Source organism: Gastrolobium bilobum, unplaced genomic scaffold, assembly GCF_033153095.1.
Source record: "Gastrolobium bilobum isolate Gb01-03AN ecotype WA unplaced genomic scaffold, APGP_CSIRO_Gbil_v1 utg1530, whole genome shotgun sequence".
Lineage (NCBI taxonomy): Eukaryota > Viridiplantae > Streptophyta > Magnoliopsida > Fabales > Fabaceae > Gastrolobium > Gastrolobium bilobum.
The window spans coordinates 533,642-550,891 of NW_026898965.1; the positions used below are offsets into that span (position 1 = coordinate 533,642).

Below are 17,250 nucleotides of genomic sequence, written 5' to 3' on the forward strand. Positions count from 1 at the left end.
CATTACCAACTTGCTTATTAATCAATTAATAAAACATCGTCTATATGTAATTGCAATAAAACAGCTAACTGAAATACCTCATAACATAGATAATAAAAGTGTGTCTCTAGAAATCACGGGACTACCACAAGTAGGCCAGACCAACTAGCAGTTTATACAACTCCAATCTAAAAGTACTAACAACAAGTGTCATGGACAATCCCCATGCTCACCCAAATAAGGCAACAAAGCCCAACATAGTCTCAGCAACATCAACATAATAATAAGGTGCAGAAAACATAACCAACATCCAATCCAGTCATGCTAGCAAATAAGCAGTAATATCTTCAACTAAGCTCTGGCCTCCTGCCGCCAGAGGCATCAGTCCATATACTACCTGAACCTGAAATAAGCATTCCCCAAACGTGGGGTGAGATCTCTAAACCAGGAATCTCAGTAAGACAAGGGGTCCTCAAGGATCTTCCACCCCAAACTCACTTACATGTGCAATATAAGTTTAAAAGCAGTTCATCAATATCATTTCTAAAATAGTGCAATGCAGCAGATAATCATGTCATGTGTGTCAATACTATTCTACTGGCCAGAGAAGTGCAGGAATACGTCTATTACCCACACATAGTGCAAGATGCTACTTGCATCCACCCCGGACCACCGTATTGTATGACGCCACATACTCAGGCTCCCCGTCAAGATGGAACAACACATGCATATTAAAAGCCATTACACATAAAACTCAACAACATTTCAAATATTCAAAGCATGTAACACAGCATGCATATAACCATACCCCCATGGGACATGGTGGAACCACAACATGGCTAAACCGAGGACACGAAAGCTTACATTGCAAGCTCACTATCCAATGCCACAAGCTCAAAGTCCAACACACAGCAGATCACAATCTGATTTAGGACCAGCAAGTATATCAATAACATAACTCATAAGCATAAACATAAAGACTACGTTTATTTGTTACGTTTTACGTCTTAAGGCTTCCCACAAAGCCACAAGCCCTTAATTCCTTGATTCTGACTTAGTTAAGTATTTACAGAAGTTCAACTCCATCAAAATAGGGTCCGCAAACCCATAACTCTAATCTGTATGAACAGTACCTTGCTATCCTTCGAAAACCCAGAATATCCGGATATATGTCGGGGGCATATCCGGATATCTCCAAGCCCATATCCGGATATCAATATCCGGATATTATATCCGGATATTTCGCTACAGAATGCAGTTTCCACATTTCGCGAGATATCACTCTCAAGGTTCCATTTTATTAAAACTGAAGTTGTGATTCTTTACCGAAAATTATGAGATTTTAATATGTTAAACTAGACATCACAATCTTTCCAACGACATATCTTATGTCTCAATCAGAGTTGTATAACTCCGGTTATAATTTTCGCAAAATGACTGCTGCCAACTGAATTTCCAGCAACCAAGACGCAACTTTAAACTAACACTGAGATCAAACCACTTATTCAATGGCTACGAAATTTACAGAGTTGTAGCCCTATGTGTTAGCTAAACATAGGTCCAAACGACACTCGATTTGGAGCTCTGTAGCTCAAGATATCAAATTTTTACCAAAACAGATTTGTTGTTGTCCCCATATCCGGATATCATATCTGGACATGCCATATCCAGATATTTCACGACAGAGGCCACAAACAGCAGCCTAGCACGAAAATATCCATTTAAAATTCCATCTTTCACCTAGATGCATCTATCCCATCGATTTAACATGTATTTTAACACTTAGATTCATCAACCGACGTTCAAATTATCAAAACTCATAATTTTACATCTTTAAATCACATTATTCTCATGAAAACACAAAGGGAAATGTTGAGACATATACCCATGAGCTTCAAAACAGCAAAAGGGGAGCTCTTGGAGCTTTCAAGTCAGCTCCATGGTGCTGCCAACAAGGGTACACGAAAATGGCACCCACAACGGTTCTTTCTTCACAAAGGTTGCTCCTTGGAGCTCCCACAACCAAGGAGATGGCTCCCAACACTCAAACAAAGAGACTCAGCCCAAAGTACTCACTCCAACAGAGATGAACAACTCAGAAAACTGACCTCTACTTACACCACACACTCTACTAAGTGTTTACAAGGATTTGCTAGAGAAGAAATCAAGGAAAAAATGACAACTTGGTGGTTTTTCTCCAAGGCAAGAAGGCAAGGAAGAGAGGAGGCTGGTCAGCAGCTCCAACTCACATAGAAGACCATAGGAAATGACCTAGGAATCTGTGCTTATAGTATATATAGTCACATTAAGTCTCAATCACACTGTATTAGCACTAGTTGTTATGCTTAGCAATTTAATCTCAAACTTTGGATTCGTAACCTACTCAATTTTACAAGAATTTTTATATTTTTATTATATTTTTCTGAGCACCTTTCCGATACGCGCTTTTTATAGCCAATATCAGTTTCTGGCACCAGTTCTCATTATTTGGACTTGAAACTCGTTTTACAAGTCCTAGATATTATTCTAGTAATTATCATGCACTTAATTTAATTTTTCGGGATACTTTTTCGGTACGCATTTATACCGACTAGCAGAACCAGTATCTGCATTTTTCTTCTGAAAAGCGACTTTCAGCATTCTTAATCATTTACTATATTTATTAGAGCCTCATAATAATTATTAGGGTCAATTATGGAATCATTTCCTATATTCTCATAATTAATTAATTAAATACCTTAATTAACGGTGCGGGTTCTTACATAACCCGTCCAGGGAAACTTCCCCCCTTTCGTTAGGTTCTACCCCGGTTCCCACAGACGGCGCCAATGTTCTGCCGTGGGCAGAGATGTCCGACCGTAAGTCGGTTGTTTGATGTTGGATCTGTAGCTTTCCCTCTAGATACCTATGGATTAGGTATCTTGGGGACAACGAATCACTACACACAGTATGGTGGCCTTAGCCTGAAGGGGTGTGTGTGTGCGATATCGTGCTTGAAAGAAAATAGGGTTAGAGAGATCAGTCATACCTGTGGTCGTTAGCTCTTATTTATAGAGCTTACCTTTGGGCTTGTGTAGATTGGACTTCTTGCTGTCGTGGGCCTTTCCCTGGTCAACAGTATAATTTAACAAAACTAATAAGCATGGCAAATAAAAGTCATTAGAACACTACATAATAATATAGTTTGAGTATGATGATTGTACTTTTAAAAAAATATATAGTTATGCCATTTTAAATGAGAAAAAAAGTAATTAAAATTATAAAGAAAAATTGGATATTTTTTAATTTAAATTTTAAAAAATATTAATTTATATTTTTTCATTTAAAATAATATAATTTTATATCCTTTAAAAAGATAAATATTTTTTATATAATTTATTTGCAATATATATGCGCAAGTGGTTTCAACTTTTCAAATACAATCATAGCAAACCAGGAACTTTTCTGATTTTGATATTTTATTGAATAGAATGATAGTTTATGTCTTTTGGGATAAGGATTTCTTATGTTTAATAGATAATTTTATTTATTCACATAAATAGAAATAGATAAAATTCATTTTTTTATGACCTAATATGTGTCCCACACACTTTTATATATATATAGGGAAAGTATCCGTTTACAAAATTTTTCGATAAATTTTTACAAATTACACTCTCTTCTTCCGGGAGAACATAGTGAAATTAGTGTTCTCCCAAGAGAAGATAGTGTAATTTGTAAGAGTTTGTAAATAAAAAAATTTGTGAACATAACATGTCCCATATATATATATATATATATATATATATATATATATATATATATAATAAATTTATCTACGTAACACAAGAAATATTAAATTATTTTATTTTGGCAAACTTGAGAAAGGTTTGGCTAATGGATGTTAAAAAATTCGAACCCTTTTTCTCTCTACCCATGACGTAAGGAGAACAATGTATTCAGATTCGACTGCACAGCACGTGTAAAACAGTTTTCTGTATTTTGTTAACATGGTTTGAATTAAAGGTGGAATTGAACTGATTCCACACAAATACCTTATGACTTGACTTGCTAATTTACCAAATAAATTAGTACGTATTTTAATTATTTTATTTTATATTTTAATTCATAATAAAAAAATTAACTAAAAATCATTCCTTAAAATTTAATTTTTAGCAAAACACTTAGTCATAAAATTTACATTAAGGATATAGAAATTTGTTCAAGAAGACTCGTTAATTCTGATAAATTTACACTAACATAAATGTAAAATAATTAGACTAATTTCTTATCCTTAATTTTATTGTAATCTAATAATTGACTGTCGCATAAAATTAATTATACAAAAAAGAGAATTCGATTCGACTAATTAACCATTAAAAGTAAACTATTATCATTTTTATCAAGGAAATCAAACATTTATTTGATGGTATATGTTAGTTATTCAACAGTAAGCCGTTCTAGGTTAAGTCTGTTTAACATATTAACTAGACTAGTTACTGTTGTTCTAGGTTAAGTCTCTTTAACATATTTTTTTTGGTGAAAATCTGTTTAACATATTAACTAGACCAGTTAAGCCAAATTATGAGTTAAGCAAAATATAATAGGGTTGGGCTTAAACTCAATTCAACTGATTCAGTGTAAACATTTTAGACCCACCACAAGGTTTAGAGATGATAAAGTGGGCGGTCCGTCGCATCATCAACCCGTCAAAAATAAGTCAGGTCACTCTGCTCTACTTTTGAAAGTGGCTAAAAAACTTGGTCTGCCGGGCCGAATTTATTTTACACTAATCTGCCCTGCCATTAACCCATCTGAAAAATGAGCCAGCCTGCCTCATTTGGTGGGCTGGTCATCCCAGCAGGCTGAGCCCATTTTGCTAGACCTAACAAGGTTAGTTATCAGCGCACAGATTAAATGACAGCTTGCATTTACCCAGATGATTATATTGCATCTCCCTAGTGAAGGAAGAAAGCCAGGTAGATGAAATAGTGACCATAACGCCACTGTTTCTGAAACTATTTTTTAATATGCCACGTGAATAGTATAAAAATTTAATATGCCACGCATACAAATTCTCTACTTCACCTAGCGAACTTCCTTTGCTGATGTGGCACGTTTCTAGTGGCCACCTAATTCGCTACCAGTACAACCGAACTAGGTGATCAAATGCCAATCTCTACTCTGAGAAATTTAGGACACATGGCAGCCTCCTAGAAATTCATTACAGGGCTTAGCAAGCTAGTTAAGCTGATCTGACGTCCACGTGACAGGCAGTACCTAATTCGCTATGATGCTTAGCGAAATAGGTACTACTCTGACAAAATTGAGACGTGGAAGCCAACTAGAAATTCTTTATGGGGCACAACGAATTTCTTCTGACACATGACAAATTCGTTATAAGGTTCAACGAATTTAGTGCTATATATACCCATCCCCATTTCCATTTTCTCCAACGTAACACTCCATTTTCCTTCAAAAGTGTACATGCGTGTTATTTTTAAGCCCCAATTATTTCTTCCTTCTTATTGTTATTTTTGTTTCTATTTTTTCATAATGAATGACAATAGGAATGATTTAATTGCCATTGTATATTATAATAGGAGGATATATTTTGGACCGAATGGTCAAGTTTTTGAAGGATATACAAAAATGTTTCGCATGAGCCCACAATGCATTATAATGACCTGAAGAAGATAATATACAAGAAGTTGAGATTACAACGGGTTCAATCTCTCTCTCGATTAACTGCTAGATGTGCCTCGGGTAACCCAGTGTAGTGAGTTGCTATAGAGATTCTCGAGGATGAAGATGTAGCGTTAGTAGTAGACACATTTCGAGATCATGGAGACTCTAGATTTATCAAACTATATACAAAAGTAAACTCTGGTGGACAGTCAAGCAGCCAACATCCTCTCCCATCTATTGACTCCATTGACATTAACAGGGAGTTGCTGGTCAATCTGAAAGATAGGTATGTGTAACCCCCACTACCACTAATCCAACCAATGTCTTTTGAAATATTTTTGGCCCACGACATGTATGATCCAGCTTGACGTACAGATAGTTTCGAGGAAGAGGTGGAAGAAGGTCTTGTTCCAGACAGTGACTCATAGGATAAGAACGTCGATGGTAATTTTGATTGTTATCCGTCTAGTGCAATGTGTCATCTGATTCCTTCATTGGGCATTGTCAGAATGCATGACCCACCAGTTCCAGGTTAGTGACCATAATGGTCAAGAGTTTTTTTAAAAATAATTGTTAAATGAAACAGATGGTAAATTGTGTTGCATGTGTGATTATACAGGAGACGATAATGTACCATTTTGGTCTCAAATAAGCTATTACACGAATATTACTTGGGAATACCCAGATCAAGAGTTGGATGAAATGCATGGAGCACAAATACCAAACTGACACATGGGTCCAGGTGTTTAAAAGCAAGTAAAATATGCATATGGCAATAAAATAATACTGTATGGTGAATCGTTACACAACCGTTGTAGATAAGAGTGATATCAAAAGGCTGATAATGGTTTGTCAAAATCTCAATGACGATTGTCCACGGAGGATAAGGGCATACCTAAAAAAAGGCGAAAGTAAAACTAGAGTATTAGCAATATATATAGCGAATAATTTTACAGTCCGACAATAAAAAATAAGTATGCAGTACCTGGCTCCATATATCGCATCTGGATCAAACACTATGGGGAGAGCATGAGAGATAAACGAGAATCTGGTCCACACCCATAATTGCAATAACAAAGCACACCCACTTATATCGGAGCGTCGCATGTCTGTCATCTTGCGCAACTCCTTGTATAAGGATGCAAGAACAGCGGAACCCCAACTAAAAGTACCTGTGCTTTGAAAATCATCGAGAAATAATAAATATTTGGCGGGCACAAAGCTGAAGGCGGGGTCCACAAATAACTTCCCGCCCAAGATATGCAAGATCAATGCGCGAGTGTATTTGATATGACCAACTTTTGTGCCAGCGTGGATCCCATAATCGTCAAACTTCTCCCATAGGAAGTGGAGGCCCAACAAACCTCCATGCAAATCTCGATCGTCCTGCGGCTCGACTCCTAAGAAGTCAGAAATCATCTACCATAATGGATGCCTACCAGCGCGGCCCGAGATAACCTCATCATCCGTGGGCAAACCCAATAGATGGTGTACATCCTCTTGGGTGATGGTAACCTCACCCATCGTCATATGAAAGTATATGTCTCTGGGCGCCATCGCTCGACAAGCGCCGACACAAGCGCATGGTCGATCTGAAATCAAAAATAGTATGATGTCATCAAAATATTACAATCACGGCTCCATAATACTAGGTTATATAATAAGGGTATACTTACCTTATGGTTGTGCAAGCACGCAACGTGATGAAAACCATCCTGCATAAAAAACGGCAGGATCTCCTTAGGTATATCCTCGTGATCATGTGTGACAGTATGTCTAACATTAATTACACGATCCTGCTCATCGAGATCCTCAGAGGTATTCCACACATGAGTGGATATATGTTTCTCCAGTAATGTTAGGAGAGAACGGTCCGAGGGACCGAGGTCAATCAAACATCGTGGAAACCTAGGACGTGGAAGATCATTATGCTCCATAGATCTATTTAGAAGAATAATTAAATGATATTAGCCTTTTTTATAACTAATAACCTAAACAATCGCAATAACATATAATAATAGTAGCAATAATATTAAAATATAAAATATAAAATATAAAATAACTTATATTTTAAATTTTAAAATATTAAATAATTCACCAACTATCCTAGATATTAATTCACCAAAAAATAACATGTCCTCTAACTTAGGGTTTCGAGACCTAAAATAAATTTTTAAAAATATAAAACATAATTTAAAATTATATTTTTAAAATATATAATAAATTCACCAACTATCCTAGAGTTTTAATTAATATAATAACATCATCTTAGAGTTTTAATTGAAATAATAACATTAACACATGAGCTTTATCCTACAGTTTAAAAAAAAATATCCTCTAACCTATGGTGTCAAGTCCTAAAATAAATATTATTAAAATATAAAATATAAAACATACTTAAATGGCGTTTATAAATTTAACTTTACAATATAAAACAATACATCAACTATCCTATGGTTTCAAAAAAATAACACATCTTCTAACCTCAAGTTTCAACTCTTGAAATAAATAATATAACAAAATAACAATGCATAAATAATAAAATATAAAACACTAATAATGCATAAATAACAATATATAAAACACTAACCTTGTGAGAAATAAAATGTAGACGTTGGTGTACACAGAGAGAACAAGTATAATTTTGTATAGAGAAAGACAAGAGAAATATTTTAATTAGAAGAGTGTGAGAGAGTTGGGGGGGGGGGGGTTAGCCAATCGGTGGGTATCCATTAAATATAGTTCGCTACACTGTGTAGTGAATTTGTGCATGTCTGACACGTGACCCAACGTCTATTTTTTTCTAGCCGTTGGAATTAGTTTGCTATGCCTCCTAGCGAATTTCTATGAGGCTGCCACGTGTCCTGAATTTCTCAGAGCAGGGACTGACATTTGACCACCTAGTTCGCTTGTACTACTAGCAAATTAGGTGACCACCAGAAATGTGCCACATCAGCATAGGAAGTTCGCTACATGATGTAGCGAATTTGTACGTGTAACATATTGGGAATTTTTACTGTTTGCGTGCCATATTGGAAAATAGTTTTGGGAATAGTGGCATTATGGTCACTATTCCCAGATATATAACCCCAAAGGGCAAAGTGATGGTGCCTTTAACAACAATGGTCACTATATGGTGCCTTTAACAACAATGATATTGACCATGGCTATACAAAGGAGTCATAGGTGCAATGTGTATAAATGGAGTGTAGTTTAAGTGGCTATAATGGCTCTCCAAGTTGACAAAGTAATGGCTCATGGAATAGTAATATTGTATGTGTTGATGATAAAAAATGGGGGGATATTTATAGGTTCCAATTTATTGGGAAAGTAAGACAAGTCAACTATTATGAGGAAGAGCTAAGGTAGCTTGACCTTATTGTTGGATATAACTCATATTTCACATTCAGATGAAAACTCTTGTTGGCGAGGTAAGTAGAAAGCCAACTGAAGCTGGATGTAGCCTACATTGACTGAACCAGGTGAATCACTGTGTCAATTTCATCTTCTTTTCTATTTTCTAGTTTCGTAATTTGTGTGTCGATTTCCAACACTTGCATGGACAAGCCACTTTGCAGTTGTTGCAATACTAACAACAAAAGGTGTGCATGGGAGGATGAGAAGGGAGACAAAAGGGGAGATGAGAGTCTCCCAATACAAGATATTTTGGTGTCTTACGTTGGGGTGTCTGATAGCAGTGCAAAGGGTGTCAGTGCTGGCACAGCGAGTTGACGCAACATGGTTAGTAAGGCTAAGGTGGTTGATACCCTTGATATTGGGACTATCTTGTTGAGCTAATCAATTGGGCTGGCCAAAACAAATTCCATTAGTAATTAGAAGTAAATTTGATTAATGATTAATTATAAACAAGATTTATTAAATTTAAGAGTAAATACCCTTTTTGGTCCCTAGTAATATTAGCGAAATCCATTTGTCCCTGACAATGTAAAAGTACCAAATTGGTCCCTAAAGTTATGAAAAAAGGGCCACGTTAGTCCTGTCAACTCCTCCGTCACGGTCAAACTAACGGTGCTCATGTGGCACGTTATCTGCTGACGCGGACTCCACAGTGGACAGGGTGGAAAGCTGGACGACGACGGTAGACACCCATGGAAAGCACGACGTCGTTTTACTTGAATGCAATTAATTGATAAAACCCAAATAATGAACCCTAAAATTGAAAAAAACCCAAATGCCTTCAATAGAACCCTAAACCGGAAACTCCATCCCCCAAATTGATGAGCAAATCTGTAAACAGCAAAACGCCGCCAGAAAGTTTGCACTTTGATGATTGAAACTCGACGAAAGACATTAAGCCATCAACCGGATTTCTGGGCGTGGGAGAAGATGAGTGTTTCTTCTGGCATGGGGGGTCAAGTGAGAGTAAATCAATGGGGGGAAGAACAATGGCAAGGACCACTGGTTGGAGGTGCAAATGTGGGAGACAAAGTATTGTCTATACCTCCAAAACTGAGAGGAACCCAAACAGGGCTTTCCTTGGGTGTCCTAACTTCAAGGTACGAATTTGTAATCTACCCCTTTATTGAGTTGGAGCACTTGCTAACCATGGTGTTTATTTTTTCAGGTGAAGAAGCCCTATTGTGATTTTTTTAGATGGGTAGATGACATGTGTAATGAACCCATGGAACTGGAAGAAGCAAGAATTCACACTGTGGAGTTGGATGTTGCTGAAATTAACTTCAAGTTGAAGTATGTGGAGATGATGATGAGAGAGCAAGATGTGAAGATTACTGAGCAAGGAATGAAGCTTCATCAGCAGGACAGAAAACTGAATGATGTATACCTGAAGATGGTGGAGGAGTTAGATAGGATGGACAAAAAAATTAGGACAGTTGATAGGTCAGCTAGGGTCTTAGGTGCTTGTGTGGGTGTGATCATGATCTGTATGTTTGTTGTTAGTGTGGTAAAAGTGAAAACAAGTGACCCAAATGTATTTTTGCTTCAGTGAATTGTAATGAGTACTCTTTCCTGTTGTTATACAAATTATGTGTTAGTTCAAATCTATTTGTGTGTATTATCATATGGCCTATTATAAAAAAGCCTTGAATGTATTCCTTAATATATTATGGCATTATATATTATTGCATAGTTAGGCATCAAATGAAGGATAAAAGATTGCTACATTGTATCACAAACAGATATAGATTGCTACTGATATAGACACATAACTCATGACATTGCTGATACAGAAGTTGCATACTGTTATACATATTTTGTTACTGATTGCAAAACACGAGAACCAATTAGGTCCCTGGCAATGTTAGTCGAGAGTCGTTTTGGTCCCTGACAAAGTACATGGGGCACTTATTGGTCCCTGATTCCAGAATTATAGGACATGAGTTGTTGATGTCCAAATCAACAAAATGCAGCACTCATTTTAAAAAACAGTAGTGCATTACATCAGATACACTTGTTGTCCCTGACTTATATGCTTTTGAATGCAGTCCAGATCAACAAAATAGAAGTGCATGATATCAGAAATGCAGCATGTAGGGGTCCAAATTGGTCCCTGACAATGATTGTCGGGGTCCTAATTGGTCCCTGCATCCAGAAAATTGGACATGATTTGTTTAATCAGTAACACAGCACAAACCTGCACCAGAATGCAAATATGGCAGCTAAATGACCAACAACAAGCTGACTCAGTTAAAAAACATAAAATGGACATGAACTTATCACATTCATCAACCCTGCCACATAACATGCATGTCTAGAAATAAACCAGTTACATATAATTGTCTTCCTACAACTAGAAACCAGTAGTGCATTACAAATAAAAGCCAACTGATAGAAATTACAAGTGAGGCCTATAAATACAATCTTGGCCATGCATCAAAATGATTACATTATATCTGTAAAAGGCCTCCAAAAAAAAATGGCCAGAATGTACAAAAAAAGGGCATTATATCCACTCATTTTCAGTTGGCTCATGCACTACTCCCTTGTTCGTCTTCATCAGCAGCTCATTTTCTTGAGGATCGCCTTGGTGGCATAAAACCAGGTGTTGTCATGAAGTGCATAAATCTGCTTCGTGTGCCAGTGCTGGCTGCCTTAATTGTCTCTTCAGTCAACACTGCATTTGCTTCTTCTGGATTTGAAGGAGGTGGGCTGCATCCTCTCAAGTTGATTTGTTGTGCCTGAGAACTACCAATTTCTGACGGGCCTCCTTGACTTAATGGGATTTCATTTACTGAGTCTGTGCCAATCCTCACAGATTGTGGTCTTGCTTGGCTCTTGTCTGTTTTGGAAGCTGCTGGCCCCTTACAACTCTTGCCATAGTGTCCAGTCTGACCACACTTACTACACTTGGCTTCATATGTCCTTTTAAATTTCTTTGTCATGCTCCCTTGGTCTTCAGTTGGGTCCTTCTTCCTGTGTTTCTTGGGTCGCCCAATTGGCCTTTTCAGTTTTGGTGGAAGAGGTTTGGGTTCATCAGATGCAGGCCAATACTTGTCCGAGTTCACTGGGTTTAAGGTGTGCTCATATGTGGCATGCAATGCATCAACTGTAAGCCATTGATGGACATAGTTCTCGGCTGGCTCGTTTTTGTGACAAATTGCTGCTATAGCATGCTCACAAGGCAGTCCAGTCAACTGCCATACATTGCATGCACATGTATGTGTTGTTAAATTGACTCCAACTCTATCACCTTTCCCACTGACCTCATACATATCTTGCTGCAGATTTCCAGTCCAAGTGGGTGTCCATGAATTGCTAAGAACCTTTAACTGATCCATTTTCAATTGCTGAGCAGGAGCTATTTTACCCCGAACAGTTCATAACACCCTCTGATGTGCAGTCATCCTCCTCGTAATGTAGCATCTCAGTTCCTCCAATAGAGTGATAATCGGTTTTGACCTATATCCAACGATCTTGGCATTCCATACCTCTGCCATGTTGTTTGTGATATTATCACATTTAGACCAGTGGCTGAAATAAGCTTTCACCCAACTTGAGGGCTGGATGCCATCCAAGTACTTCCATGCAGCCTCATTCTTTACTTTCAACCGTGCCATGCATTGCTGGAACTGGGGGACAGTGGTGCATCTTGAACACTCCCAAACTATGGCTCGAATTGCCTTGTTTTTCCATTGCTTTATGAAATTCTTCCAACGTGCTGCACACAAAAACGATGATATGCACCAGGCATCACCTCTTGTAGTGCTGGAATCAGCCCCTACACACAGACACAAAAAAAAGGTATCACAAAACATATATAGATTGCCACAAAGTGTTGCTGACTCAAATAAACGAGGATCAAATAGGTCCCTGGCAATTGCCATCGAGGGTCGTTATGGTCCCTGGAAAATTGCACGGGGGACTAATTGGTCCCTGACATTATCAGGAATGCACTTAACATCAGAAATGCACTAAACATCAGCAATGCACTTAACATCAGCAATGCAGTTAAAAATGCAGTTTATGTAATCATGATAGGGTTAATAAGCAGGTAAATAACAGCAGAAAAAAATCATTCAACAATTGGATCAATCTGAATACTTAAGCAAGTTGAAATGAAACAAGCTTAACACACCTTCTGTTGGTCAGAAATAAAATTCCATCCAAACACTGCGTGAGGGCCAATGTCTTCCTGTAATAGGGTTAAAAACCACTTCCAGTTCTCTTTTGTTTCACTATCAACAATTGCATATGCAATGACATAGAAACTTTTGTTGGCATCCTCACCAACTGCACTTAACAATTGACCTCCATAATATCCTTTCAAGAAACATCCATCCAAACCAATTAAGGGCCTGCAGCCAGCTTTGAACCCTTTCTTGCATGCATCCAGACAAATGTACAACTTAGAAAATATGGGAGAGGAGTTCGGATCAGGTTGTGGGATCACTTGCATTTGACATGTAGACCCTGGATTGCTTCTCAATAGCTCACCTAAGTAGTCTCTCAATTTTGCGTACTGTTCTTTTTCACACCCTTCTATTTTGGCTTTGGCTTTCTGAAGTGCTTTGGTCACTTTCTTCAAATGGACATGAACTTTGTACTCCTCTTTCATGTGGTCGTAGGCCTCAGCCCTTGTCATGTTCGGTTGTGTCATTAGCCTTTTTTCTAACTTTTTCGCAACCCAATCCCTACTTGCCCTCTTGTTTCTAAAAAGTCTGCAGCAAGTGTGTATGTTATTAAAAGTCTTGATTTGGAAAGCTTTCATTTTGTTGTTCCACGAACAGTAAATTGTCCAATCACATTCATCATTACTACACTTTGCTCGGGCCCTTACTTTGTCATTCTTCAGCCACTTGAATTGTCTTCCTAGATCAATACTGTAGTCTTTGACAGCATTTTTAAATAATTGAAGACTCGCAAACTCCATTCCTACCTCTAAGTGCACATGACCAAACTCCTCATGCACATTAAATTTTGGATTGACAACCTTTTCATCCTCTTCAGCACCACTTGAAGGAGGTGTGTTCAACTCTTCAGAGTTATACCCATACCCACCCTCCTCGAAAGACATTGACTTCTCCTCCTCTTCCATTGTATCTTCCCTTGCCACATCTTCAACCTTCTTTTTTTTCGTTCTCTTTTTCTTTTTTTTTCCAGCAGCTTTACCCTTCCCCTTGCACTCCTCTTCACTTTCTGTTTCTGTATCATACATAGGTGGAGGAGGTTTATATGCCTCATCCTCCACATTATCTTCTGAATCAGTAGAAAACCCATGACCACTGATATAACATCTCTTATGTTAACAATAACAAACAAAAAATTCAGAATACAACCAAATTCTAAATACCACCCCAAAAGTCAACAAAGGCAAAGTTAAAATAAAGTACTACTCGTACCGTACCCAAATTGGGAATTTAATAACAATATATGAATATTTTGTACACAAGAAAACACACCACACAACTAGATCTGTTTTCTCGCGAAGCTGCCCGAAACGCACAGAATATGGCGGCCTCGTGCTGGACCCAACTCAGGCGGACCCATTTTAAATATATTATTTTATTATTATTATGAATGTCAATTTTCATGACCTTAATTACCTAATCAATAAAGGAATCTATGTAGGTATAAGATTAATCTCAAATTGAATGGCGTGAAAATTATCCAGCTTTGACCTCATAAATAAATTATTTTCAAATTTTAAATATAATTTATCCGTCCTTGTGGTTGTCACTTGAACCAACTCTTGGGATTACACTTCAAATATATTACTTATTTAATAATTTATGGACACAGGCGGCTCAAGAGAATTGATAATTTAAAGCTAAACTTTAACGAGGGAGGATATTTTCATTATTAAAATTTTTCATTACCAACTTACTACCTATCTAATCATCATTGGATTAACATTTTCTCTCTTTTCAAAAATTTGTTAGCATTCTCTCTTTTTGATCCAACGATGATTACATAGGTAGAAAGTTAGTAGTGAAAAATTTTGATAAGAAAAATATCCATCATCAAACTTTAATACGAAGTTTTAACATATTTAATAAAATTAAATTTTCATTTAGTTATTCTTCCTGGTTTTGGGATTTAAAATTACAAATTAAATTTATAATTTATTTCTTCTAATATTTTTTTTTTCAATTGATAACATAGATACATCAGTTTTTTTTTTAAGACACTATTTTTTTTTGAATATTACATAGAATCGAACAGCAAACCTAACATCCCCTAAACACACCCAACACCACTAGACTATACCCAGCAGTGCAGACATTACTGGTTTCAAGTAAGATTTTATTAAATTTTAACTTTTAAAAACTTATTTCAGCTGAGTCAATACTTAAGCATATGCATCTGGGAAAAGAATTTGTCTTTTTATGTGATTGAGTATCTTAATTGGAGTATTATCTTCCACCTATAGAATTTCTCTTAATAAAAATTTTGAAGGCCACAAGCAAGGATTCCCCAATTTTATGGAAATTTCTACCAGTTTTCTATATATTCTTCCAATTAAAATCAAACAACAAATATCAATACTGACATGTAATAGAAAAAAGAGGGGTCTTAAATCCATATGTTAGATTTTAAATGAAAATAATATGTAATACTGATATACCAAAGATAAACTCCAATTTTACGCTGGGACTGTTCTCTTAACGTATAATAAGTTAATTTCAAGTAAATATGGTATTTTTTATTTATGATAAATTTATTATTATTATTAAAAATATGAGGGACACTGAGCTTTTCTTTTAATAAATTTTAATTTGTGATAAAAAGGAATAATCCTTATTTATTCTTGGGTACTTACTATTCGTCTTGTTTTATATATAAAAAATAATAATGATAATCGAAAGTCAAAACTCGAGACTGGGATTTGTGGGAATTAATTATGTTAAAATTATATTTACTCATTTCAATATATGAAAGAACATCGGACTATTTTTTTTTTTTTTTAAATGTATGTCATTTTATTTTTTGGTGAAAAAATGTATATCATTCTAAATGATACAAATTGTGTTATTTTATAGACACAAAAATGTGAGATTTATATCTTTATTTTTCTTTGTCTTTATTTTTTTTTTCACTAGGACTTTTGTGTTTATGAAATGACAAACTTGCATTATTTAAAAGGGAAAATTTTATTTTCTCCTATTGTGGTTTTGTGATTTATCATTTGATCCCGTGGTTTTAAACTTATCACTTAGACCCATTGTGCTCAAATAATTTATCATTTAACCCCTCATGGTTTTAAATTTTCACTTAGATCCTTTGTGGTTACAAAAAATTTTACTTAAACCCCTTGTGGTTTAAAATATAAAAATTTTAAAAACATATTTAAAATAAATTTTTTGTCTTTTTTTTATTTTATATCCTCATGTAATGCATTTAGGGTTTAAAAAATATTTTAAGTTATTTATTCAAGTGTTAATTTATGAATTATCTTAATTTTTTTATTTTAAAAATATATTTGAAATTAAAAAAATTATTTAAGATGAAATTAAAAAAATATTATTTATGATAAATTAAATATGTATTATCAAAATAAGATATTTACTTTCTTTAAATAGATAAAATAAAAATATTTGATTTGAATTTATTTTCTTGATAAAAATATGTGAATTTTTTTAGAATTTATTTTTATTTTTTAAACCTTAAATGCATTAGGTGAGGATATAAAATAAAAAGAGAAAAAATTTATTTTCCTGTTATTTATTTTTTAAAATTTTTATTTTTGTAACAAGGGATCTAAATGAAAATTTTTGTAACACAAGGAGTCTAAGTTCAAATTTGAAACCACAGGAGGGTTAAATAATAAAGTATTTAAGCATAATGAGTCTAAATGATAAGTTTAAAATCACGGGAGGTCAAATGATAAATCACAATGGGTGAAATTGAAATTTTCCCTATTTAAAATGACATATTTTTTTTTTCAGACATACTTATTAACATATAATTATATATTTAAATAATAGATTTTGCATTTATCGTATTGTATGACAAAAATTGAATTTCATACACATATATTAATATTTATGCTATATTGTTTTTCTTTTATTTATTTTAAAAATAAAGAACCCATACTAATTATCTTGACAATAGAATTGTCATACAACATTATACTTGTTTTTCATTTAGTATTTAATATGGTCACTTCTATTTGATTATGGAAAA

General features: G+C 35.3%; 2 protein-coding genes across 2 annotated transcripts; one reads left to right on the top strand and one right to left on the bottom strand.

Annotated features, from left to right (window-relative positions):
• The first annotated feature begins 10,052 nt into the window (after nucleotides 1-10,052).
• On the top strand, nucleotides 10,053-10,615 carry LOC133285874 (uncharacterized). Its single transcript, XM_061483174.1, has 2 exons — nucleotides 10,053-10,163; nucleotides 10,232-10,615. The coding sequence occupies exons 1-2, from the start codon at nucleotides 10,053-10,055 to the stop codon at nucleotides 10,613-10,615; spliced, it is 495 nt and encodes a 164-aa protein (XP_061339158.1).
• Nucleotides 10,616-12,443: 1,828 nt separating this feature from the next.
• On the bottom strand, nucleotides 12,444-14,613 carry LOC133285875 (uncharacterized). Its single transcript, XM_061483175.1, has 4 exons — nucleotides 14,570-14,613; nucleotides 13,202-14,348; nucleotides 12,948-12,999; nucleotides 12,444-12,844 (listed from the first exon to the last, which is right to left on the bottom strand). Exons 1-4 carry the CDS (start codon nucleotides 14,611-14,613, stop codon nucleotides 12,444-12,446), a joined length of 1,644 nt encoding a protein of 547 aa, XP_061339159.1.
• Nucleotides 14,614-17,250: the final 2,637 nt, after the last annotated feature.